This window comes from Schistocerca piceifrons, chromosome 7 (assembly GCF_021461385.2).
Source record: "Schistocerca piceifrons isolate TAMUIC-IGC-003096 chromosome 7, iqSchPice1.1, whole genome shotgun sequence".
NCBI classification, from domain to species: Eukaryota; Metazoa; Arthropoda; class Insecta; order Orthoptera; family Acrididae; genus Schistocerca; species Schistocerca piceifrons.
The window spans coordinates 302310401-302336005 of record NC_060144.1 but is presented as its reverse complement, the minus strand read 5'-3'; the positions used below and the strand labels follow the sequence as shown (position 1 = coordinate 302336005).

The following is a 25605-nucleotide window of genomic DNA, read 5'->3' as shown; positions in this document are numbered from 1 at the left end:
TACCTGCCCGATTAAGGGATCTGACATTCAACGCTCCGATCCATAGAACGCCAGTTTTCTTTCTCCTGATAACGACGTCCTCTTGAGTAGTTCCCGCCCGGAGATCTGAATGGGGGACTATTTTACCTCCGGAATATTTTACCCAAGAAGACGCCATTATCATTAACCATACAGTAAAGCTGCATGCACTCGGGAAAAATTACGGCTGTAGTTTCCCCTTGATTTCAACCGTTCGCAGTACCAGCACAGCAAGGCCGTTTTGGTTAGTGTTACAAGGCCAGATCAGTCAATCATCCAGACTGTTGCACCTGCAACTACTGAAAAGGCTGCTGCCCCTCTTCAGGAACTACGCATTTGTTTGGCCTCTCAACAGATACCCCTCCATTGTGGTTGCACCTACGGTACGGCTATCTGTATCACTGAGGCACGCAAGCCTCCCCACCAACGGCAAGGTCCATGAATTTCTGTAAATTAAACCTCAAACAATGTGTAGTTTCAGTGACTATTATTGCGAGGCATGCTCTTGTGAGTTTAGTACACTTCTAAGTTACTTGTGTAACCAGTCAATTATAACTGGGACATTTCCTGACTGGCTAAAATATGCAGATGTTAAGCCTCTATTCAAGAAAGGGGATAAAGAGATACCATCAAACTAAAGACCGATTTCACTATTGCCAGCCTTCTCAAAAATTTTAGATTATTTTATTTATTTATTAAAAGTAATGTACAGGCAGCTGCTCAACCACCTGACCACAAGTAATGTATTATTAAGAACACAGTTTGGATTTCTGAAGGGTTCTGATATCAAGAAGGCTATTTACACCTAGAGTGAAAATGTACTTAATTCATTAAATAACAAGTTACAAGCAGCAGGTATTTTCTGTGATTTGTCAAAGGCATTTGATTGTGTGAACCACAACATCCTTTTAAGTAAATTAGAATTCTATGCTGTCACGGGCAGTGCTGCAAAATGGTTCAAGTCATACCTCACTAACAGGAAACAAAGGGTGTTAGTGCAAGGGACCAGTGAATTAAGTCATCAGTCATCATCAGAATGGGAAGAAATTACATGTGGTGTCCCACAAGGATCCATCTTAGGGCCATTGTTTTTTCCTTGTGTACATTAATGATCTCTTATCAGTTACACTGTCAGAAGCAGAATTCGTTTTGTTTGCAGATGATACAAGTATTGCAATAAATAGTAAGTCACGTGTAGTTCCAGAAAGATCTGCTAATGATATTTTCATGGATATTAATAAATGGTTTAAAACCAACTCACTGACATTAAACTTCAAAAAGACTCACTATATGCAATTCAGAACCTGTAAGAGGTTTCCACCCAGCATATGCATAAAGTACGAAGAAGAGCAGATAGAAGAGGTTGACAGTCTTTAAACTCCTGGGATTACAACTTGATAATAAATTCAGTTGGGAGGAGCACACCACAGAACTGCAGAAACGCCTTAACAAATCTGTATTTGCAATTCGAGTGTTAGCAGACACAGGCGACATAAAAATGAAAAAGCTTGCATACTTTGTCTACTTTCATTCCATAATGTCATATGGTATAATATTTTGGGGTAACTCTTCAAGTCAAACAAAAGTTTTCAGAGTCCAAAAGCGTGTAATATGTATTATTTGTGGAGTAAATTCATGGACGTCCTGTAGAAACATCTTCAAACAACTGGGTATACTAATTACTGTCTCCCAGTATGTTTACTCCTTAATGAAATTTGTCCTAAATAATATATCTCTTTTTCCAACAAACAGCTCAGTTCATACATACAGTACCAGGAACAAAAATGATCTGCACAAGGACTTAAAAGCACTTACTTTAGTTCAAAAAGGGTCCACTACTCAGGAACACTCATCTTCAATAATTTGCCAGTAAACATAAAAAATTTAGTTACAAATAAAGATCAGTTTAAAAGGAGCCTGAAAGACTTACTAGTGGCCAACTCCTTCTACTCCATTGACGAATTTTTTAATAGAAACAAATGATGTATTGTATATATTCATTCTATTAGTATTGTTATTTCAGCTTTAAAAAATATATAAAAAAAAATTTAAAAAATTGGTATGTTCCCTATCCATGAGGATCTCCTCAGCACAGATCTATGGAACGAAAAACTAATCTAATCTAGGATATATAAGGGCCCAATTTTTGGTCCAGAGATAGTCAGTCCACCCCCAAGTTTCAGACAAAAAACCTGTGTTTGGTTAGATCAGCAACAATGCACCAAATTAAATGTGAAGTAAGTGTTGCACCAATATGCCATGTGTTAAAACAATGACAGTGTCTGTTCCATACATACCTTATTATTCTAGAAGAACAATGAACTATGTGGTTAGGCTTTTACTGCTCACAGATGTTCAACTGTAAACTATTGTAGCAGTAACTTTGAACTGATGCACAGAACAACCATAGATTATTAAGCAGTCAGTATAATCACATTCACTGGATATAAATTCAAACATGCCAATGAAGTATTCACTATAGTTATAACAACATGTGTGGATGTGATCAAAGACAGAAATTGATACATAGACTGATACTATTGTTGCTCAGCTACCACACAACACTATTGTCCAATCTTCTGTTTAGAGCTATGAACTATGGTATATAAGTCCTGTCCGACAACTGGATCATTTCCTTCCTGACTAATTATAACCAGACAGTGTACATCAAGCACACAAATGTTGAAATAAAAACTGTATCTGAACACTTATCTGACTATAAATAAATTAAATGTGGTGTACCCCAAGGATCAGTAATGGGACCCCTTCTGTTCCTTCTGTACGTAAATGATCTAAACTTAAATGTTGATGCACATAAAACAATCATATTTGCAGGTGACATGACAATTCTACTAAAAGGGGACAGCAATAAACAGTTACAGCAGTTAGTAATCATGGTCACAAAACAACTTAGCACCTGGGCACAGAATAATCAGCTTGTAATAAAAAGTAAAAAAAAAAAAAAAAAAAAAAAAAAAACATTGCAGTAAAATTCCACAATGCTCCTAACAAGAACATTTTTATCCCATTGTTCTCTATCAATGATGAACTAGTTGGTAACAGTAGTGAAACCAAATTATTAGGAACTTGGCTGCAGAGCAATGTAAAATGGAATAATCATACTGAATATCTCAATGCAGAACTGAGCAAAACATGTTACCTTGTACGCTCACTCAAATCATGCTGTAGTGAGATAACAGTAATGAATGCATATGATGCCTACCTTCATTCTCGTCATAGATGTGGGGTCACTTTCTGCAGAACCTCTAAAACAACTAACAGCTCATTTGAACTACAAAAAAGAGCCATTAGAATCTTGTTTGTGTGCTAGCCTAGAGACTCTTGTGAATCTCTGTTTAAGAAATCTGTTATTCCTCCATTACCATGTGTATGCATTATGGAATCCCTTCTATTCTTTAAAATAAATGTAATAAGTAAGGACTACAGACTGCAAAAACACTGTGGTATGTGTGGTAACTTTACCAGATTTAACAGAAACTTACATATAACCTAAATCAGCACAGTTCTGTGTGAAAAAAGTACTTTTCACATGGGAGTTAAGCTTTATAACAAACTTCCTGAAAACATAAAAGCTATTATTGAGGTCAAAACCTTTGGAAAATATCTAAAGTCCTATTTACAGCATCACTGCTTTTACTCCATTGAAGAATATTTAAATGTACAAAGGTGTTATGCAAATACTTATGTATAAAGTAAATTATTGTAGCCTTAAATAAGTATGTTTAGAAATGACTTTCAGCTGTATACTTATAGCTTTACTTGTCCAATGTCTTATGCAGAAGCTGCTTTGTAGACTACAGGACCAACCAATAAAATAAAATACAATACAACTACATTTAAGAATGACATATAAGATGATAACTAATGTAACAGATGAGAAAAGATAATACCTACTATATATGAAAGCCAAGTCAAAATCTAAAGAAATGACTTACATCTGGTTGCTCTGAGCAACAGAGAAACCTATTTAAATGTTAGGTCTACTTCATTTGTTTAAAAACATGAGAAATGTTTCTGAAGACTTATAATTCCATATCAGACCACCAAGAAATTTTTAAAATTATTGTATTCTGTCTAATCATTGTCTCTGTCTTTTACTTCCAAAATAATTAGTACAACATTCAGTCCATCACTTGTTCTAGCACTAGCTTGAACATATTCCACATTCATACTTAAGTATGTCATCATTTGACAAGACTTGGGATGAAAATATGGATATGTGTTTTTTTAAATTTATGATGAAAGAAAATTTAAAAGCACACAAGTCAATAAAAATAAAATTTTATTAATCATTGAACAATATGCAAAAATAATAACAATTAATACAGGTTTCAGTGGAAATGTCTTTTCTTATCCTTGTTTATTGCAGTGAATAACTATTTTGATTGGATTTCCACTGCCAGATATTGCAGTCTCAAAAGCTTGTGGAGTTTGTTCCAATGTAAAGTTGTGAGTAATGAGTGGCTTCACATTTGCTTTACCAGAAGCAACAAGTTCCAAGGCCAATGGATAGCTGAAAATAGCAAAAAGAAAAAAATCATTCAGATAATTCATTGACAGAGAATTAATTTTTTGGGTAAAATTATGAGAAGACACACAATTTTAGTTATCAACTGGAATAAATAAGGTAAATTTTAACTACCACTTGGAATAAATAAGGTTACTACTTTTTGTAGGTACATTTCCACAGTTCTGGTTGTATGGTGTTGAGATTTCCTAGACATCTGCCTCCCACTCCCCTCTCTTCAGACTCTCTGTGACCCCATGAACTAAACCATGGCAATTCCCTCTGTGCTCCACTTTCTCCTGGAGACTTCCCAGGTTGGAATCCTCTACTTCTGTGATGTCATCCGCCCATCCTTTCCTTTTCTGCCCTCCCTCTTCGCCTTGTGCCTTCAATCTTCTCCATCATTAACATGTTTCCCAGTGAATCATATCTTCTCATTATGTGCCCAAAGCAGTTCATTTTTTGTTTCAGTAACAGACCTCCCAAGGAGAAATCTGATTTTGTTTGCTGTAATACTGATCTATTTGTTCTTTTTGTGGTCCATGGACCTCTGAGGAGTTTCCTTCAACACCACAAAACAAAGGTGTCTATTGCAACTGTTGAGCCTTTCTTATGGCCCTAGTCTTTATTGATACATCACACCTGGAATGACCATAGTCCTTGCAATACAGTTCTGTGTTGTTAAAAGTTACGTATTTACTTCACAAAACATTGTATAGGTTGCACATTACTTTTTGGCAAATTAACAAGTTCACCTGATTAATTGGTTGCAGTCACCATCAGCAGAAATCTGGGAGCAGAGGTAATTGAACAAATAAGCTACCGCCATTGTTTCTCCTCTTTTATGCCATGAAGTGATAAGTGTAGTTGCCATAATTTTTGTTTTCTTGATATTCACCATTGTACCAATTTTTGTGCATTCTTCTTTCACCCTTAGCATGGGGATCTACAACCCTTTCATTTTATGCCATCGTTACTGTATCATCCACATAACTAAGCTTATTTACACACTGATGGGGAAAAAAATTGCAGCACCGAGAAGGAGATGTGCAACATAAAAAAAGTTACATCTGAAAAATGATGACCATTCCAATTGTATGCCAATTGCATGAGAGTGGTGCTGGTAGTGCCGTTATGAAGATGCAAACCAGGTTTGTTTAAATAAATGCTGAAACAATCATGAGCATTAGTTACCTTTGAAACTGGACTTTGTGAGTTGACGTTAGTCAGGAAAGCCTTTAAGGCAACAAAGACGCCATTATCAACACATCACTGAGTTTGAACGAGGTTGTGTAATAGGGCTACAAGAAGCTGGATGTTCCTTCTGTGATACTGCAGAAAGACTTGGCAGGGATATAGCTACTGTACATGATTGCTGGCAGTGGTGGCCATGAGAATGTACAGTTACAAGAAGGCCAGGCTCCAGACAGCAATGTTGTACTACTGAAAGAAGAGACCATCATGTTTGGCATATGACTGGCTTGTGATACAGTATCTGCAGCAGCAATTTGAACAGCAATTGGCACCATAGCGACACAACGTACTGTTACAAATCAGTTACTTCAAAAACAGCACTGAGCTAGTCACTAGTCACCCTCTACAAGGATTACCTCAATGACAGCTCTGAGTTATTCACCATGTACATGCATTCCACTTCCTCACACCATAGCCCTTTGTGACTTCAGTGGTGTCATAACTCACTGGAGGGCAGGGTGAAGGTCTGTTTTGTTTTCTGATGAAAGCTGGTTCTGTCTCTGTGCCAGTGATGGCTGTGTGTTGGTTATAACAAGGCCAGTTGAAGGGTTGCAACCAACATTTCTGCATGCTAGTTAAACTGGACCTACACTTGGAGTTGTGGTCTGGGGTGTGATTTTGTATGACAACAGGAGCACTCTCTTGGTTATTCCACATGCCAAGACTGCAAATTTGTACATCAGTCTGGTGATTCAATCTGTTGTGCTGCCGTTCATGAACAACATTCCAGGGGGTCTTTTCCAACAGGGTAACACTCACCCACATACCACTGATGTAAAACAGCATGTTCTACAGGCTGTCAACATGTTGCATTGGCCTGGTTGATCTCCAGATCCGTCTCCAATCAAGCACATGTGGGACATCATCAGACAATGACTCCAGAGTCATCCACAAACAGCATTAACCATCCATGTATTGACTTGTCAAGTTCAACAGACATGGAGCTCCATCTCGCTTGCACCTGTACAATACAATGCATGTACATTTGCATGCTTGCATCTAACACTCTGGTGGTTACAGTGGTTATTAATGTACAAGAATTTCACATTTGCAATTCTTATCTCGTGCTTACATTAACATGTGATCTTGTAACATTAATCACTTAAACACGCTTCCTAAAAAATGTGTTCTTGCAATATTATGACTCCACATTAATTATTTTTTGGTGTTGTGATTTTTTCCGTCAGAGTATTTATCCCAGCTATCTTAATTCCAGTTTCTTCTTCAGCTAACCTAGCATTCCTCCTCATAATGTGCTCTGAGCACAGACAGAATAAATTAGGTGACAATATGGCGCCTTCCTTCACTCTTTCCTGAATCTTAACGCATCTGAGTATAGATCCTGTATGAGGTAAACCAGGTGACCTGGCACTCCCATGTTTTTTAGTACTTCCCATAATTTACTGTGGTTGATCCTGTCAAAGTATTTACCACGAACAATATAGCAGAGACATCTTTCTGGAATTCTCTTGCATTCTCCGCAATTCACTGGATTTTGGCAAAAGGATCTCTGGTTTCTCTTCCTGTATGACATACAGCTTGTTCTTCAGGTAGATCTCTTGTCTATATACTGCTGAAGTCAATTTTGTAAGATTTTAAGCATGACTTTACTAGCACTTGAGGTAAGTGTGATTGTTTAGCAATTTGAAGTCTTTGGAAGTTCCTGTTTTGTAATCACAATGAACATTGGGCTTTTGAAGTCTTTTGGCCACTGCTGGGTTCTCCATATTTTCTGACACACTGAATGCAACATTTTCACTGCACTCTTTCCAATGATGTTGAACAGCTCTGCTGGAATTCCATCACATCCACTTGCCTTGTTTTTATCAATATTTTCTAGGGTCCATTTGACTTCAGTCTCCAAAATATCTGGCTCTGGTTCTAAAATCAGATTAATTTCATCATCATAATTATGTAGTTCTTTCTTATAAAGATCTCCATATTGTCACAGCCTGAAGTGGGTCGCAACATACATACTTTATTAGCTCACTCTCATGTCAGAGGTGACGTGGGATTTTGAGATCAGCCTTTACATGAGCAGCTGCATACAAGAGTGAAAGTTGATGGGGTCAAGCTGAGATTTTTCAAGTCCTTGTGGTTGGAGACGGTACAGAAAGACTTAGATTTTAAGCTGAGGTAGATATGGTGGTGATAAATAAAATGAGACTGTGTGTTGGCTTACTGGTCTGCTTTCTATTCCCTGTTAATATGATTGCAGTAACATGCAGAATGCAATAGATACTAGTTTATAACTTCATCAAGTGTAAAACATATGTTGTTGTTGTTCTTGTTGTTGTTGTGGTCTTCAGTCCTGAGACTGGTTTGATGCAGCTCTCCATGCTACTCTATCCTGTGCAAGCTTCTTCATCTGCCAGTACCTACTGCAGCCTACATCCTTCTGAATCTTCTTAGTGTATTCATCTCTTGGTCTCCCTCTACGATTTTTACCCTCCACGCTGCCCTCCAATACTAAATTGGTGATCCCTTGATGCCTCAGAACATGTCCTACCAACTGATCCTTTCTTTTGGTCAAGTTGTGCCACAAACTTCTCTTTTCCCCAGTTCTATTCAATACCTCCTCATTAGTTATGTGATCTACCCATCTAATCTTCAGCATTCTTCTATAGCACCACATTTCAAAAGCTTCTATTCTCTTCTTGTCTAAACTTTTTATCGTCCATGTTTCTCTTCCATACATGGCAACACTCCATACAAATACTTTCAGAAATGACTTACTGACACTTAAATCTGTACTCGATGTTAACAAATTTCTCTTCTTCAGAAACGCTTTCCTTCCGATTGCGAGTCTACATTTTATATCCTCTCTACTTCGACCATCTTCAGTTATTTTGCTCCCCAAACAGCAAAACTCCTTTACTACTTTAAGTGTCTCATTTCCTAATCTAATTCCCTCAGCATCACCTGACTTAATTTGACTACATTCCATTATCCTTGTTTTGCTTTTGTTGATGTTCATCTTATACCCTCCTTTCAAGACACTGTCCATTCCATTCAACTGCTCTTCCAAGTCCTTTGCTGTCTCTGATAGAATTACAATGTCATCGGCGAACCTCAAAGTTTTTATTTCTTCTCCATGAATTTTAATACCTACTCCGAACTTTTCTTTTGTTTCCTTTACTGCTTGCTCAATATACAGATTGAATATCATCGGGGAGAGGCTACAACCCTGTCTCACTCCCTTACCAACCACTGCTTCCCTTTCATGTCCCTCGGCTCTTATAACTGCCATCTGCTTTCTGTACAAATTGTAAATAGCATTTTGCTCCATGTATTTTACCCCTGCCACCTTCAGAATTTGAAAGAGAGTATTCCAGTCAACATTGTCAAAAGCTTTCTCTAAGTCTACAAATGCTAGAAACGTAGGTTTGCCTTTCCTTAATCTTTCTTCTAAGATAAGTCGTAGGATCAGTATTGCCTCACGTGTTCCAACATTTCTACAGAATCCAAACTGATCTTCCCCAAGGTCAACTTCTACCAGTTTTTCCATTCGTCTGTAAAGAATCGCATTAGTATTTTGTAGCTGTGACTTATTAAACTGATAGTTCGGTAATTTTCACATCTGTCAACACCTGCTTTCTTTGGGATTGGAATTACTATATTCTTCTTGAAGTCTGAGGGAATTTCGCCTGTCTCATACATCTTGTTCACCAGATGGTAGAGTTTTGTCAGTACTGGCTCTCCCAAGGCCGTCAGTAGTTCTAATGGAATGTTGCCTACTCTTGGGGCCTTGTTTCGACAGGTCTTTCAGTGCTCTGTCGAACTCTTCACGCAGTATCATATCTCCCATTTCATCTTCATCTACCTCCTCTTCCATTTCCATAATATTGTCCTCAAGAACATCGCCCCTGTATAGACACTCTATGTACTCCTTCCACCTTTCTGCTTTCCCTTCTTTGCTTAGAACTGGGCTTCCATCTGAGCTCTTGATATTCATACAAGTGGTTCTCTTTTCTTCAAAGGTTTCTTTAATTTTCCTGTAGGCAGTGCCTATCTTACCCCTTGTGAGATAAGTCTCTACATACTTACATTTGTCTTCTAGCCATCCCTGCATAGCCATTTTGCACTTCTTGTCGATCTCATTTTTGAGACATTTGTATTCCTTTTTGCCTGCTTCACTTACTGCATTTTTGTATCAAATTCAGTATCTCTTCTGTTACCCAAGGATTTCTACTAGCTCTCGCCTTTTTACCTACTTGATCCTCTGCTGCCTTCATTATTTCGTCCCTCAAAGCTACCCATTCTTCTTCTACTGTATTTCTTTCCCCCATTCCTGTCAATTGTTCCCTTATGCTCTCCCTGAAACTCTGTATAACCTCTGGTTTAGTCAGTTTATCCAGGTCCCATCTCCTTAAATTCCCACCTTTTTGCAGTTTCTTCAGTTTTAATCTACAGTTCATAACCAATAGATTGTGGTCAGAGTCCACATCTGCCCCTGGAAATGTCTTATAATTTAAAACCTGGTTCATAAATCTCTGTTTTACCATTATATGATCTATCTGATACCTTTTAGTATCTCAAGGTTCTTCCATGTATACAACCTTCTTTCATGATTCTGGAACCAAGTGTTAGCTAAACATAGATGAGGCTTAAAACCAATTTGTCAGAACAAATGGCCATCCTAGCCCATAACTTTATTAACATTAAGGTACACACAGTAGTGTATGGTGTTACAGACTATGAACTATGAAATTGCCAGATGGTATTGCATTAACTGAACCCTTAGGTTCAAGTATTGATAATAATATACGTGGCATACAGACATAGATACTTGTACACTAATGTACAATGGAAACCTATAACCCTATCCCAGATGTAAGTATAGGCAAGCTTTTGCAATTCCTTCTCAGTGCACAAAATTATTTGAGTCTGATGCTCACTTACATAGTAACTGCTGTGGGCCTCCATGGCTACAATAGTTCATTGGAAAAAACTTCTTGGACTCTGTCTTGTTTGGCATTTGAGAGCCTCTATATACATCATTTGGAGAGTACTTACAAATAGGACTTGACAGCATCGCTTCTTGCCTCCAGTTCACTATCAGTGGGCATGAAGTCAGCAGTTGCTCAATGTTTTTGAACCCTTAATGGACTGATGAAAACTATTTCCACTGTACATCTCTACCTAACTTACAAAGCTTACTGCTAATATTCATACTTAAGTCATATTTCTCTTTTCTGGCAACTTTTCATGATTCAGTCATTACAATATTCTTCCCAATGTTCTTTAATGTACTCTGCTTCTGTTGAATCTTTATCATTTCCATCATTCCAATTTTCACTTGGGATTTTCTTTGATGTCCCAAATTTTCTTGTAAAGATCTGAGTTTTCCCCATCCAGCTACTTTCTTCAACTTCTGTGTGCTATTCATTTAAGAAGATATTCTTATCTCTTCTAGCCAATTTTCAAAACTCTCCATTTAACTTAAACATTGCTCATCTGTCTCCCTTCATTCTACAGCAATTTTCAGTGCCTCAGCTGATTGTCATCTGGCCTTCTTACTATGCTTCTTCTTGGTAATGTGTTTTCTTATTGCCCGATTGATAGTGCCGGCTACTTCTGTCCACAGCTCTTGTGGGTTTTTGTCTTCTAATTCTAATGCATTAAATCTGTTCTTGGCTCGCACAGCATAATCGGAAGGTATTCTTCTATCCGTAAGACAGAATAGCTTTGGTCAGTTTTCTCAGTTTCAGCCAGAATTTTGCAATTACAAGCTGATGATCTGATCCACAATCAGGTCCAGGTCTTGTTTCAGTTGACTGAATAGTATTCTTCCACTTCTGATTACACTGTGTGTAATCAATTTGACTCCAGTATTGGCCGTCTGGTGAAGTTCAGGTGTATAGGCATCATTTGTTTAGCTGGAGCAGTATGGTAGTAACAACCATCAAACTGTCTTGGCAGATTTCTGGGTGTCTCTGTCCTGCTTCATATACTATACTAAAGCAAAATTATCCTGTTACATCTTATACTGTTTGAATTCAGACTGTGAAGTTCCCATCTCCAACTATGAACAGGACATCATTTTTGGTGTCAGCAGCAGTAATTGTTGCAAATCTCCACAAAACTGGTCAATAACATTCTCTTCAGCATCAATTACATTTAATTTTTTTGAGTAGATAAATAGAGCTTTATGACTACCCCATGCATTATGTCAGAACTATACTGGTATGCAAAACTTAAGGATGAAAGTAACTTTTGTGTGATGTGTCACTACCAAGTAATATAGCTCAGTGATAATTGCACCATACATAGAAGGAAGTGCTGCTGTATAGTACAGAAGGTAACTGAAAGAAATACACAAAGGTGTGAAAAGAAATGACACTTATTCAAAGACAAAATAATTACACAGAAGTCACTGCAATTGAAGATGGTTCCCTGGACATTACAAATGATGCTACATGGTTCTTAACGAAGAGTGTGTTCACCACAGATGACACTGAATCCTCTGCAGTGTGCTCCCATGCTGACCACAATGTGGGTGATGAGTTTTTCTAGTAGGATGTTCCAATCTACATCCAGCACAGTTGAAAACTACCCTGTGGTCTTCACAGAGACATATTACAGCATGTCCATGTGCACCAACGCATCTCACATGTGCTCAATGGGATTTAAGTCAGGGGAACAGGCAGATCAGTCCATTTACCAAATATCCTCTTGTTCCTACAGATCCTCCACATGCGTTGTTTGATGTGATTGCACATTGTCATCCATAAATATGAAATCAAGGGTGAATGCATCCCTGAAAAGATGCACATGGGGAAGGAGTACAGTGTCACAATAACACTGACTGCTGAGCGTACCATGTTCCAACACTTTGGGATCACAAAGAAATACCTCCCCACACCATGACACCTGGACCACCTAACCAATCTTGCTCAACAATGTTCCTAGCTGCATTACATGTTCCCACCTCCTACCTGCCACTTTATGAGAATGTATCTGGCATTATTGAACATCATCATTTTGGTGCTCCAGGTGTTATGGTGTGGGGAAACATAATATTGTATGGGTCTACTGACCCCCAAATCTTTGAATATGGTACACTCACCGGTCAACATTATCGTGACACTCTACCCCTTCCACATATACATCTTTTCAAGGATGCATTCAACACTGACTTTATTTTTATGAATGACAATGCATGACCATATTAAACTGCCCATGAGGATGTGGCATTGGAGTGAGAGGATATTATGCAAGTCGATTGGCCTGTTCGTTTCACCAAATTCAGTTCCATTGAATGTGTGTAGGAGATGCTCGAGAGATGTACTGCAGCACATTCACATGCACCAATGACCATCCAGCAGTTATCAACTGTGCTGGTGGGAATGGAATGCCCTACCAGACGAACTCCTTTCCAACCTGGTGGCCAGCATGGGAGCACATGGCAGAACATTTATTGCCATCCATGGTGATCACACACAATATTAAGAACCATGTTCCACTGTTGGTAATGATCAAAAAACAACCATGAATTACAGTGACCACAGTGTTATTTGAATAAAAGTGTCATTTCTCTTTGTTTTGTTACATTTTTCTTTTAATTACCTTCAGTAGTATACTGAAGCACTTCTTTCAATGTATGATCTAAACATCATCAAGCTATGTTACTTGACTGTGATCATGTGGAAGTTATGTTTGTCCACAAATTTTGCACACCAGTGTATGTTAATTTTTTTTACGTGGCATTGTTGTTGTTACTGAAGCATAGAAATTCATTAGCATTATAGCCAAACTAAGCATTTAATTAACTAAAAAAATAAATGTAACTTAAAAACATTCTTTATTCATGTTAACAAATTGTTCTCTCTTATACACAGAACAGAACAAATTGCAACACTTGGTAGAATAAACAGATTAATTTTTGTGATCGGAAGTTTGTACAAGGGCTTCAAAAATGGGAATAAAACTTGATATTTAGGTGAACTTTCAAAAAATTGCCATCAGTTAATAGTTAATTATGAAACTATGACTTCAGTTTAGAGTACATATAAAAATATTCTGTTCAAAACTAGCATATAAAAAAAAACTTTGTTAGGAAAACGTATTTTTGGAAATCAAATGAGGTAATCCATATTAAAGCTAGCTACCATTAGCTCGAGCCACAACAGTACTCATGAGGCACTTCTAGAAATTTTATATTTACAGCCACCCATATCTTTTTCTTCTCACTTTTATTTAAAGTGTGACAGTATGGTATATCTTGATCAAAAGATTTTGAAATATTAGATACTTTTGTAGTACTCACTCATTGCAATATCGGAAACAATTGCGAATGTCGACTTCACGGAATGTTGCATTCACCATTGGAAGAGTAACTTGATCAGCTCCCATGCCCACTACACAATGAACACCTCCAGGGCGTGTAACCTGTTGTTCAGAATTAATAATCCTGTTAGTCTGATGAATGTTATTAACAAATTTTTTGCTCAATAAACAAGATATATTTGAGTACCTGTAGTCCAAGCTTTGCTGTGAAGTCAACACCACAGCAATCAATGGTCATATGTGGTTCAGTTTCAAGCAGCTCTCTGACTCTTTCTGCAACTTGTTCCACTGTAGCACCCTTAGGAATGACTAGCGTGTAATCTGCTCCACATTTCTTGGCTAATTCTAGACGGTGTGCAACTATGTCTAAAACATAGAAATAAGAAACTTAAGTGGTTTCCAAGATGCAAACTTAAAAAAAAGAAACATTTTTACAATTTATCCTAAAGACGTTGAAGAGGTATATGTTTATTTCAGTGAGGGGCATATGGGTAATGTCTGTCTACACCTTCCTACCTACTTCGAAAGCCACCATATTGTGGTGGACAGTATCTTGTTCCACTGTTAGTCACTTCCCTTCCTGTTACACTTGCAAATGTAGCAAGGGACAAACAACTGTCTATGTGCCTCTGTAAAATCCCTAATTTCTTTTATCTTATGTTTGCGGCCCTCAAATAAAATATACATTGGCAGCAGCAGAATCTTTCTGCAGTCAGCTGCCAGTTCCACTTATCTAAATTTTCTCAGTACTGTTTTGTGAAAAGATTGTTGTCTTCCTTTCAGTGGTTCCCACTTGAGTTCACAAAGCATTTCTGTGATACTCGTATGTTAGCTGAACCTACTAGCAACAAATCAAGTAGCATGCCCCTGAGAGGCTTCAATGTCTTCCTTTAATCAGACGTGGTGGCACTCTCAAACACTCTGGCAGTATTGAAGAATGTGTCACACTAATGTTCTAAACACTGTCTCCTATATATATGAGCTACACTTTCCTAAAGTTCTCCTAATAAACTGGTTGACTATTTTCCTTCCCTGCTACCACATCTTATGTGCTTGCCCCCACTTCATTTCACTTTGCAAGATATTTAATCAATGCTACTGTGTCAAGCAGCACACCACTAATACTGTATTCAATGCTCATGGTTGCTTCAGCATTTATTTAAACAAACAATTACAGGACTTTTCCTACTCATCTGCATTAACTTACATTTTTCTACATTTAGGATAAGTTGCCCCTGATCGCACAAAATAGAAATTCTGCCTATTTCATCCTGCGTCCTTCTATAGCCACTCAAAACAATACTTTCCCATATACTATTGTGTCATAAGCAAACAATTGGAGATTGCTGTTCATCCATCTGTCAGATAAATTATGTATATATAGAACAAGAGTGGTCTTATCAAACTTCCTTGGGGCACTCCTGGTAATACCATTGTCTGTGATGAACACTTGCCAGTCACTGACTGACTGATGACCTTACAGGATCATCAGCAAATGATAATATTTTGCTGCTCAATTTGATGTGACTTGACTTAATCAGGGAGTGATCTTATCTCCTTTTATCATAACATTTTACTGTGTGATACTGATCCCTGTCATTCTGGCAAAGCCCTTTATTAGGTTCTTGTTTCCTGTTTACTCTGTCCCTGTCCATCAGATTGCTTATGAATATAGAGACCAAGAGTCCTATCACAGTTCCGTGGGACACTCCTGATGAAGCCTTTGTCTCCAATGAACACTCATCTTACCTTTGTGTCTATTGAACGCTCACCATCCAGGACAACAAACTGGATCTTATCGCTAGAAATGTCTTTGAGCCACTCACATATTCAATAACATTTTCTGTATGCTCAGGCTTTCAATAGCAGCCATCAACATGGCACTATGTCAAATGCTTTCCAGAAATCTAAGAATATGGACTCTCCCTATTGCCCTTCATCAGTGGTTCATAAGATGTCACGTGAGAGAAGGGAAAGCTGAGTTTTGCATGAACAATGCATCCTAAACCCACACTGATCTGTGGACAGAAGCTTATCTGTCTCAAGAAAATTTATCATACTGGAATTTAGACTAGGGGCAAAAAGTCTGTAGCAAACCAACATTAATGATACTGCTGTATAATTTTGTGGATCTGTTCTTTTACCCTTCTTATAGACAGAAATCACCAGTGCTTTTTCCAGTTGCTTGAATCTTTATGACGGGTGAAAGATTCATGATAAATGCAAGCTAAGTAAGGGGCTAATGCATAGAATATGCTCTGTAAAGCCGAATTGTGACTCCATCCAGACCTGGTGACATTCATTTTCAACTCTGGAAGTTTTTTCTTAATGCCATGGATGTCCATTTTGATATTCTCCATACAAAAGTCTGTGCTACAATCAAACAATAGTATGTCTGTACAATCCTCCTGTTTGAATGATTTCTTAAATGCAAAATTTAAAACTCTGTCTTAGGTTTCACTGTCTCCTACCACTGCACCAGACTTGTCGATGAGTGACTTGGTAGAAACCTTTGACCCACTTAGTAATTCTATGCAGGACCAATTTTTTTGGTTTCTCGGAATGACCTTTTGCTAATGCATGATAGTGCAAGTTGTGCATGTCATGCAGCAATCTTATAGGGTTATAGAGGAAGGAAGTTTTTAACACCACCGAAAGTTTGTAGTTCATGCAGTGCAAAATATGAATATTCATGCGTGAGAGACCAATGCTGTGGCTTCTGTATGCGACAGTTGACAATTCCTGTTCATTCATAGTAACATTGTTGTAATGTTTTAAAACAGCAGCTCTGATTACTTTTCTGACCATTATTGCCAATCTAAATTTCCTATTAGCTGTGTCTAGTGTTTGGACAAGGTATCATTGCCAAGAGGCCATGCAGACATTTCTCTACTAGTTTTCAAATTGTACGTATTAAAAAATGTGTGTGATTTTTGCACATCTCCTCCTAAAGCACTGGACCGATTTCAACCAACCTTGGTACACATATCACATATTGTCAGGCAATGATCACTGTGGGGGTAAAATCTAACTACTTATCACAGTTCAAGAGATATGGTGTCATAAACAATGTGGTGTGAAAACCTGTCACATCATGCATGATGCTTAAATTTATTGCTTCTGTGATGCTGACTCTATCCACAATAAATTTTTCAGACAGTATCCACATATGCTGCTAAATACACCTGAAAATTATATCATTGTGAGACACATAGTTCAGGAGCAATGATGTCATACACACTGCAATGTGCGAAAAAAATACTGCATCATATATGAAGTTTTAATACATTTATTCTTTACTATTAAGTCACTCCTACAGTCCAGTCACCTTTAGCAACTCTCTGACACTGGGCAGTGCTTTTGGCAGCCTTCAACTGTGAAGAGCAAATGGCTGTTGGTGAAAAAAGTATCCATCTACAGAGTTATGAGGTGGAGATGCCATGAGGATGTTTACAAAATCATGTTGAAGACATGCAAAGCAACTGCACTTGTACAGTATGCATATTTCTTTGTAATTTCAAAGGTGTTTTCATGAATACATGTAAATCAAATTTTTTCAATATTATATAACAAACCAGTTTTGTTTCTAATAAAAAATTGGCAAAATGAATTATGGCCAATTGCATGTTTTTCAGCTAGTATTCGTAGAAAAGAGCACAGTAAGGAGCCATCCACAATCAGTCAGGAGCTTTAAGCAGGTCTATAGTGGAAAAGTATCATTATACTATTACAATTTCCCAACAGCATCCCACCCTTGTTACACATTATTACTACAGAGATTCTGTGATGAAGCACATAACACCAGAACAGAAATCATATGCATCTAGCTAACTCATTTCTGTGCCAGTACTGTGATTTAATTGCTCACTTCAATTCAAAAACCAAGCACAGTACACAGACCAAATACAAACAAATGTATTGATGTGCTTGCTGATATATAAGGTGTTCTGTTCACTGGTCACCTGTTCACAGATGAAATAGAGGACACTGATCACTACTGTGAAGTACTTGAAAATTGTGACTGGCCATTCAGAATAGTATGTGTGTTATGCTCAGTATAAGAGTTGTTCTCTGACCTTTATCTGAGTAAGTACTGTCATGAATCAGAGAAATATTGTCTGTACAAGTTGTAGCAGCAGTTGTTTGATTATTGATCTCACTCCCACAGACCATTTTCCTTCTACATGAAGAAATTTGTTATTGGTCAAGGTTTCCCTAGCGACAAATAGATACAGCCAAATGTTCATACACCATGTGGCATACACCTGACACAAAGACAAACTGTTGATTCCATAATATGGCAAATGTCTCAATTCCAGTGGTAAACAGGTTGTAAAGTACTTCATCTATTGTTGTGCATGGATGGTCTACATATTTCACAACCTGATAGTGGAAATGAGAAATGCTGTTTTTTTTGTTTTTTAAATTAATTTTCAACATGTTCTTGTTTAACATTAATAGAGTTCATCCAAAATACTATTCTAACACTGCAATCGCTTCTTAGTTCAAAAAAAAAAAAAAAAAATACTCCAGTCTAATACACAGTTTCATTTCAGCACAAGCTCTGCTGCAGAGTGAATCTTCATTCTGGGAATGTAAATTAATGTGGATGAGTATGAAAAACTAAACCACAATTTTCAGATACAGCGTTAGCATTGTTCTGCTTAACACAGTCAAGTCATTTAAATATTTGGGTGTAACATTGCAAAGCAATATGAAACAGACCAAGCATGTGACGATTGTGGTAGGAAAGGCAAATGCTTTACTTCAGTTTATTGGGAGAATTTTGGGGAAGTGTGGTTCATTTGTAAAGGAGACTGCGTATAGGATGATAGTGAGACCTATTCTTGAGTACTACTCTAGTGTTTGGGATCTGTACCAGGTCAGATTAAAGGAAGACATCAAAGCAATTCAAAGGTGAACTGCTAGATTAGTTACCAGTAGGTATTATGAAGATGGTTTGGGAATCCAAATGGGAATCCCTAAAGGGAAAGCAGCATTCTTTTTGAGTAACACTACTGAGAAAATTTAGAGAATTGGCATTTCAACACAACTGCACAATGATTCTGTTGCCACCAACACATATTTCATGTAAGGAGCACAAAGATAAGATACAAGAAATTAGGGCTCATATAGAGGCATATAGATAGTCACTTTTCTGTCACTCCATTACTACATTCACGAGTAGAACAGGAACAGAAATGGCTATAGTAGTAGTAGTACCTTCCACCATGCATTGTATGGTGGCTTATAGAGTACATATGCACATGTAGAAATAATCCCCAAGACTGTAGCTAAACCATGTCTCTGCAATATACCTTCTACCACCTGAGTGATAGTCCCAGAACATACGCAGGAGAACTTCTCTGAAGTTTTGGAAGATAGGAGGTGAGGTATGGACAGAAATAAAGCTGTGAGGGCTGGTTCTCAATCATATTTGGTAGCTCAGTGAGTAGAGAACTAACCAGCAAAAGGCACAGCACCTAGGTTCAAGTCCCAGTCCAGCACACAGTTTTAATCTGCCATAAAGGTTCGAATCAGTGCATACTCCACTACTGATGAAAATTTATTCTGATGACTTTTTCCTTCTACAAACTAAGTTTTTCCCAAATTTATGCAACCATATTTGTTATAAGATTTCAATAATACCTCAGAGCTACTGTTTTACCTATTTTACAGTCAGTTAACAGGATTTCTTTTGCATTCTTAAATACCATGCCATGACTTTCCTCGCCAATTATGTTGTCTTCACCCCATCTGGAACTGAAGAGCTGCATTCTGACGACTGTTTTGACTGTTGATTCAATTCCGGTGTGAAATACTGAACACAGGTTTCATCCACTGTCACATAATAACTCAGTAAATCACTTTTGTTTTTATGGAAAGGTACCAAACACTGTTTAAGAATTATCATGCGAATTGGCTTCTGATCTGCTATGAACAGGCAGGATACCCCATCTTGTGTGAAGGATTACCATGTGCAAAATGTAACCAAAATTTTTTTTCTAGAATGATATTTTCACTCTGTAATGGAGTGTGCGCTGATATGAAACTTCCTGGCAGATTAAAACTGTGTGTGAGACCGAGATTTGAACTTGGGACCTTTGCCTGTTGAGGGCAAGTGCTCCACCAGCTGAGCTATCCAAACATGACTAACAACATGTCCTCAAAGCCTTACTTCCACCAGTCCCTTTGGAAGGTAGGAGATGAGGTACCAGTGAAAGTAGTGTTTTGACTATGGGTTGTGAGTCATGCTTGGGTAGCTCAGATAAGAGAGCCCTTGCCTGAAAAGACAGAGGTCTGAACTTAGAGTCTCAATCTGGCAGACAGTTTTAATATGGCAGGAAATTCCAACAATCTTTTTCTTTTTCACCTCCCCCCCCTCCTCCTCCACTCCCACAACAGTTCATGGTGTGGTTGCACTTCTTTTTGTGAGGATTGAAGGAGATAGCCACCTTCATATTTATGTGCCATTAATGATATGGGTAATTACCTGTAATTATCACTTTACTTGCTCCCATAGCTTTCGCTGCAAGCAAGGTCAGCAGACCAACTGGACCAGCTCCAAGAACAAGGACGTTTGAGCCAAGACAAACACCAGCTCGGCGACACGCGTGTACACCCACTGAGAAAGGTTCAAGAAGTGCACCTTCCTCAAGTGAAACATGGTCCGGTAACCTAAAAATATGCAAGAAATAGTATGTGTTCTAGCGTACAGCCGAGAAAAATTTAGAACATGAAAGCAATAAATATAATGAAACTTTGTCTCAAATGATTAATTTTAACAGTAGGAACAATTATCCAAATTCAGTGCATTCAGTTATGAACATTAATTTAATTCTCTAGATGTACACTAAATCAGTTTAATGCATGTTTTTCCATTACACTAATATTTAAAGTTAGATAAGCAGAAGACATTACACACATTTACAATTACTGATACAGTGTATTATAATTATAAACTGATTCTTTCCACACCATAATGAGGGACTGCAATTATGGTCCATGGAACATGCATGTAACTGAACTAAATGAGGTTGCTGCTATTCAGCTTCTCACCCAATGTCTCACTAGTAACATACTCAAATTTTTTTTGTATGTAAAGGAAAATTTCATTCAGAAATTTGCTAAATTCATAAACAGACAGTTGGATAAGCCAATACTCAACAGGAGTTAATTATCAGTACAGCCAGTATATACACATGAAAATAAGTAACACACACATGTACCATTTATTAGCATTTCTTCTCATTACATTTATGTACGGAATGTGGAAACAATGACTACTTTAGTGCATCTGCATGCACTGTAATTAGTCTGTTCTTATCTTCAAAGTCACTATAGAAGCAGTAAACAGGAGGCTATAGTTTTTTCCTAGATTCTTCCCTGAACACTGCTTCTTGAAACTAGTATATTTCTGCAGTATAGTTGTCATCATTCTTCTAGTGTCTGCCAGCTGAGGGCTTTTCAGCATTTCTGTGACATTTTCCCATAGTTCAAACAAACCTGCCAACATTCATGTTGCCCCTCTTTGCATACGTTCAGTATTCCATGTTATTGCTATTTGGTATGGACCCAACACTTGTGCCATATGTTGGGTCTTACCAGTGTTTTGTAAGCAATCTGCTTTATAGACTGATGGAATTTTCCCAGTTCTCTTTCAAACCTCCTTTACTTGTAACTTAGTAGATGTGTTGACTCCATTTCCTGTACCTACAGGTTGTTATACTCAGGCATCTGTATGATTTGACCAATTCCAGTTTTGTGAACTGCACAATACATTTCTGTACATTTAAAGCAAGTTGTCAGTTTTGGCACCAGTTTGAAATCTCATGAACATATAATTGGATATTTATCCAGTTTCCTTCTGGTAGTACTTCATGATAGATAACTGCATTGTCTGCAAAAAGTCTGAAATTACTATTAACACTGTCTGCCAAGCCATTATACAACATGAACGGCAACTGTCTCAATGCAGTACTCTGAGGCACCCCTGAAGTTATGTCTACATCTTATGATGACTTTCCATCCAAGATAATATGCTGCACACTGCCTAATCAGAAATACTCACTCAAGACAAAAATTTTATCTACGATATGATGTACTTTCATTTATAAGTGATGCATAGTACAGAGTCGAATGCTTTCCAGAAGCATTTATCTGTGACTTTAAGGATGCCATTAGAGTAAACTGCAAGTTCAGTTCCACATCATCACTGTTTTCTAAACCTATGCTGGTTGGAATACAGAACATCATTCTGCACAAGTTGTATCACTATGTTTGAGCTCAGAATATGAGTATGTTCTAGGTTTCTGCAACAAATGGATGTCAGTGATATAGGACAGTAGTTGTTTTGATCACTCCTGCTACCCTTCTTGTAGACATATGTGACTTGCACAACAATAATAGGAAACATTTTCTGTTTGAAGGATCTGTGCTGTGTTATGGTTAAACAAGGGTCATCTGAAACTAAACTCACACTTATCTCACATAGTATCTTGACAACTTAACATCAAGGCAATTAAGTGGATGCAGTATTTGTTGGTTTTCAAAAAGCACTACAGTCAGTAAAACACTAACATTTGTTTTATTGGAAATACCATCATATTACTAGCAAATGAAATTTTTTTACTATACTGAGGATATCTTGTTTGCAGGTAATACATCAGCATTTTATCTTGGATGGAGAGTCATCCAAAGAAGTAAAAGTAACTTCAGATGAGCCCCATGCCAATGTATTTAGACTATAGCTTTTCATACTGTACATCAATAAACTGGTAGACAATACTATTGATAACATCAGACTTTTGTAGATGACATAACTATCTATCACCATTTACACAAATATTGAGACAGATTTTTTATAAGATCTGCAGGTGGTGCAAAGACTGGTAGCTTACTTTAAACGTACAGAAATGTAAAATTTTTCATATCTCAAAATGCAGAAAAGTAGTATGTTATTGCAACAGCATCAATAAGTCACAACTGGAATCCATCAGCTCACACAAATACTCGAGTTTAGCAATTTGTAGGCATAAAAATGGAATGAACAAATAGGCTCAGTCATAGGTAAAGCAGGTTGCACAGGCAAGTTCAGTGGTTATGATAACAGAAAAGTGCAGACAATTTACAAACAAGATTATGAAACTTTCAAGCAATATTTTGTGGGATCCATACCCAATAGGACTCAGTGAGAAATGGTTGATAATCTACAATGACAAATTTTCACACTTAACACACCTGTCAAAATTGTAAGTGATCAGAAAGGAGAACATTTAACTGGATGAATCTAAGAATGCTATCTAGGATGAAACTGGATAATAATGATCCACAACACAGGTGATAAATTCACATCAAATATTTCTGGACAGATTAAAAGACAGCCCTACCTGTTGGTGAGTGAAGAGTGTAGCTCTACAATCACAGACAGACAGACAGACACACAGACAAAACATGTGGCTCCACTGTGGGTCAAGTGCAGACTATTAAACAGGAACATCACAGCCACTAGGGTGATGAGAGCAAAATGCTATCTTTTACTACCTGAAATTCCAACTGAGGTGTGATTTACTCAACCGCAATACAATAATTAAGAAATAACTTTGTATAAACTATGCTTCCTTGTCTAGAATCAGAACGCTTCTCTGTTTTCTGGAACAATTTTCTTCAACAAACTCCCATTAAACAAATCAAGAAATGGGGAATTGCTATAAATCCAAAAGAAAATTAAAAATACCAATACCCAAAAAGGGAAATAAGAGTAATCCAATTACAGGCCCATATCACGAATTTCGATTTGCAGTAGGGTTTTGGAACATATAATGTGTTCAAACTTTATGAATTGCCTTGCAGAAAATGATTTTTTGACACATAGTCAGCACAGATTCAGAAAATATCATTCTTGTTAAACACAATTAGCTCTTTATACTCATGAAGTAATGAATGCTATCGACAGGTGATGTCAAATTGATTCCATATTTTTAGATTTCCAGGAAACTTCCAACACCATTCCTAACAAGCATCTTCTAACGAAACTGCATGCCTATGGAATATTGCCTCAGTTGTGTGACTGGATTAGTGATTTCCTATCAGAAAAGTCACAGTTTGTAGTAACAGACAGAAAGTCATTGAGTGAAACAGAAGTAATACCCAGCATTCCCCAAGGAAGTGTTATAGTCCTTGTATTGTTCCTGATCTATATTAATGACATAGGAGACAATCTGAGTAGCCCTCTTAAATTGGTTGCAGATGATGCTGTCATTTACCATCTTGTAAAGTCATCAGATGACCAAAATGATTTGCAAAATGACTTAGATAACATATCTGTATGGTGAAAAAAATGGCAATTGACCCTGAATAAAGAAAAGTGTGAAGTTATTCACATGAGTAATAAAAGAAATCCGCTACATTTCGATTACGCGGTGAGTCACACAAATATGAAGGCTGTAAATTCTACTAAATACTTAGGGATTACAATTACAAATAACCTAAATTGGAATAATCATATAGATATTGTTGTGGGTAGAGCAAACCAAAGACTGCAATTCATTGGCAGAGCATGTAGAAGATGCAACAGGTCTACTAAAGAGACTGCTTACACCATGCTTGTCCGCCCTATTCTAGAGTATTGCTGTGTGGTGTGGGATCCGCATCAGGTAGGACTGACAGATGACATTGAAAAAGTCCAAAGTCATGAAATAGGGGAGATAGTGCCACAGATGTGAATTTGATTGGCAATCATTAAAACAAAGGTGTTTTTCTTTGCAACGGGATCTTCACATATTTCAATCACCAGCTTTCTCCTCCGATTGTGAAAACATTCTGTTGGCACCACTTACATAGAGATAAATGATCATCATGATAAAATAAAAGGTATCAAAGCATGCGTAGATAAATTTAAGTCCTCGCTTTTCCCTGCACACCATTCGAGAGTCGAATGGTAGAGACAGCCTGCAGGTACTTCACTGAACCCTCTGCCAGGCACTTTATTGTGAATAGCAGAGTAATCACGTAGATGTTGATCATTTAGTAGATGCAGAAAGCACTACTATGTGCCATATGAATCAATTTTGGGTCTACAGGGAAGTAAGAAAGGAATGCAGAAGCAGGGACAGGTCACCTAGTTGCAGGCAAGAGTAGCTGGATTTTTCACTTGTTGGAAAATGGGTTGGAGAGGTAAGCTAGAGATGGCCAGCCAAGAAAATACTATACAAGACTACAGAGGGTACATAATATGTGAAAGAATCCAGGACAGATAGTCTAATATGTATGTGGACATTTAAATGTAATTAACAAAAGAAGTAAAACAAGTACATAGCTGATGGTGACTAAAGGTAGGAAATACTAAAAAGGAAATTACATGTTCACCATGTAACTACTACATGGCATAATGCAAGAGTCATCATAAAAGTAAACTCAAATGCATAGTGAGTAAGGAACACAAATAGCAGTAACAATATTATTTATTGTATATGAAAGGGAAATGGATAGTTTATAGTTAGATATAGTGGGAATTA

The 25605-nt window shown here is 37.5% G+C and overlaps 1 protein-coding gene across 1 annotated transcript in view; it reads right to left on the bottom strand.

Moving 5' to 3' along the window:
- Positions 1-4304: 4304 nt before the first annotated feature.
- The window catches only part of LOC124804888 (sorbitol dehydrogenase-like), a 72901-nt gene continuing 51600 nt past the window's right edge, over positions 4305-25605 (bottom strand). Inside the window, exons 5-8 of the mRNA XM_047265257.1 lie at positions 20583-20767; positions 14277-14455; positions 14070-14191; positions 4305-4552 (exon numbers count right to left, since the gene is read on the bottom strand). Of these exons, the coding sequence (XP_047121213.1) occupies positions 4390-4552; positions 14070-14191; positions 14277-14455; positions 20583-20767 (649 nt within the window). The 3' untranslated portion in view covers positions 4305-4389. The remainder of the gene's footprint in view (positions 4553-14069; positions 14192-14276; positions 14456-20582; positions 20768-25605) is intronic.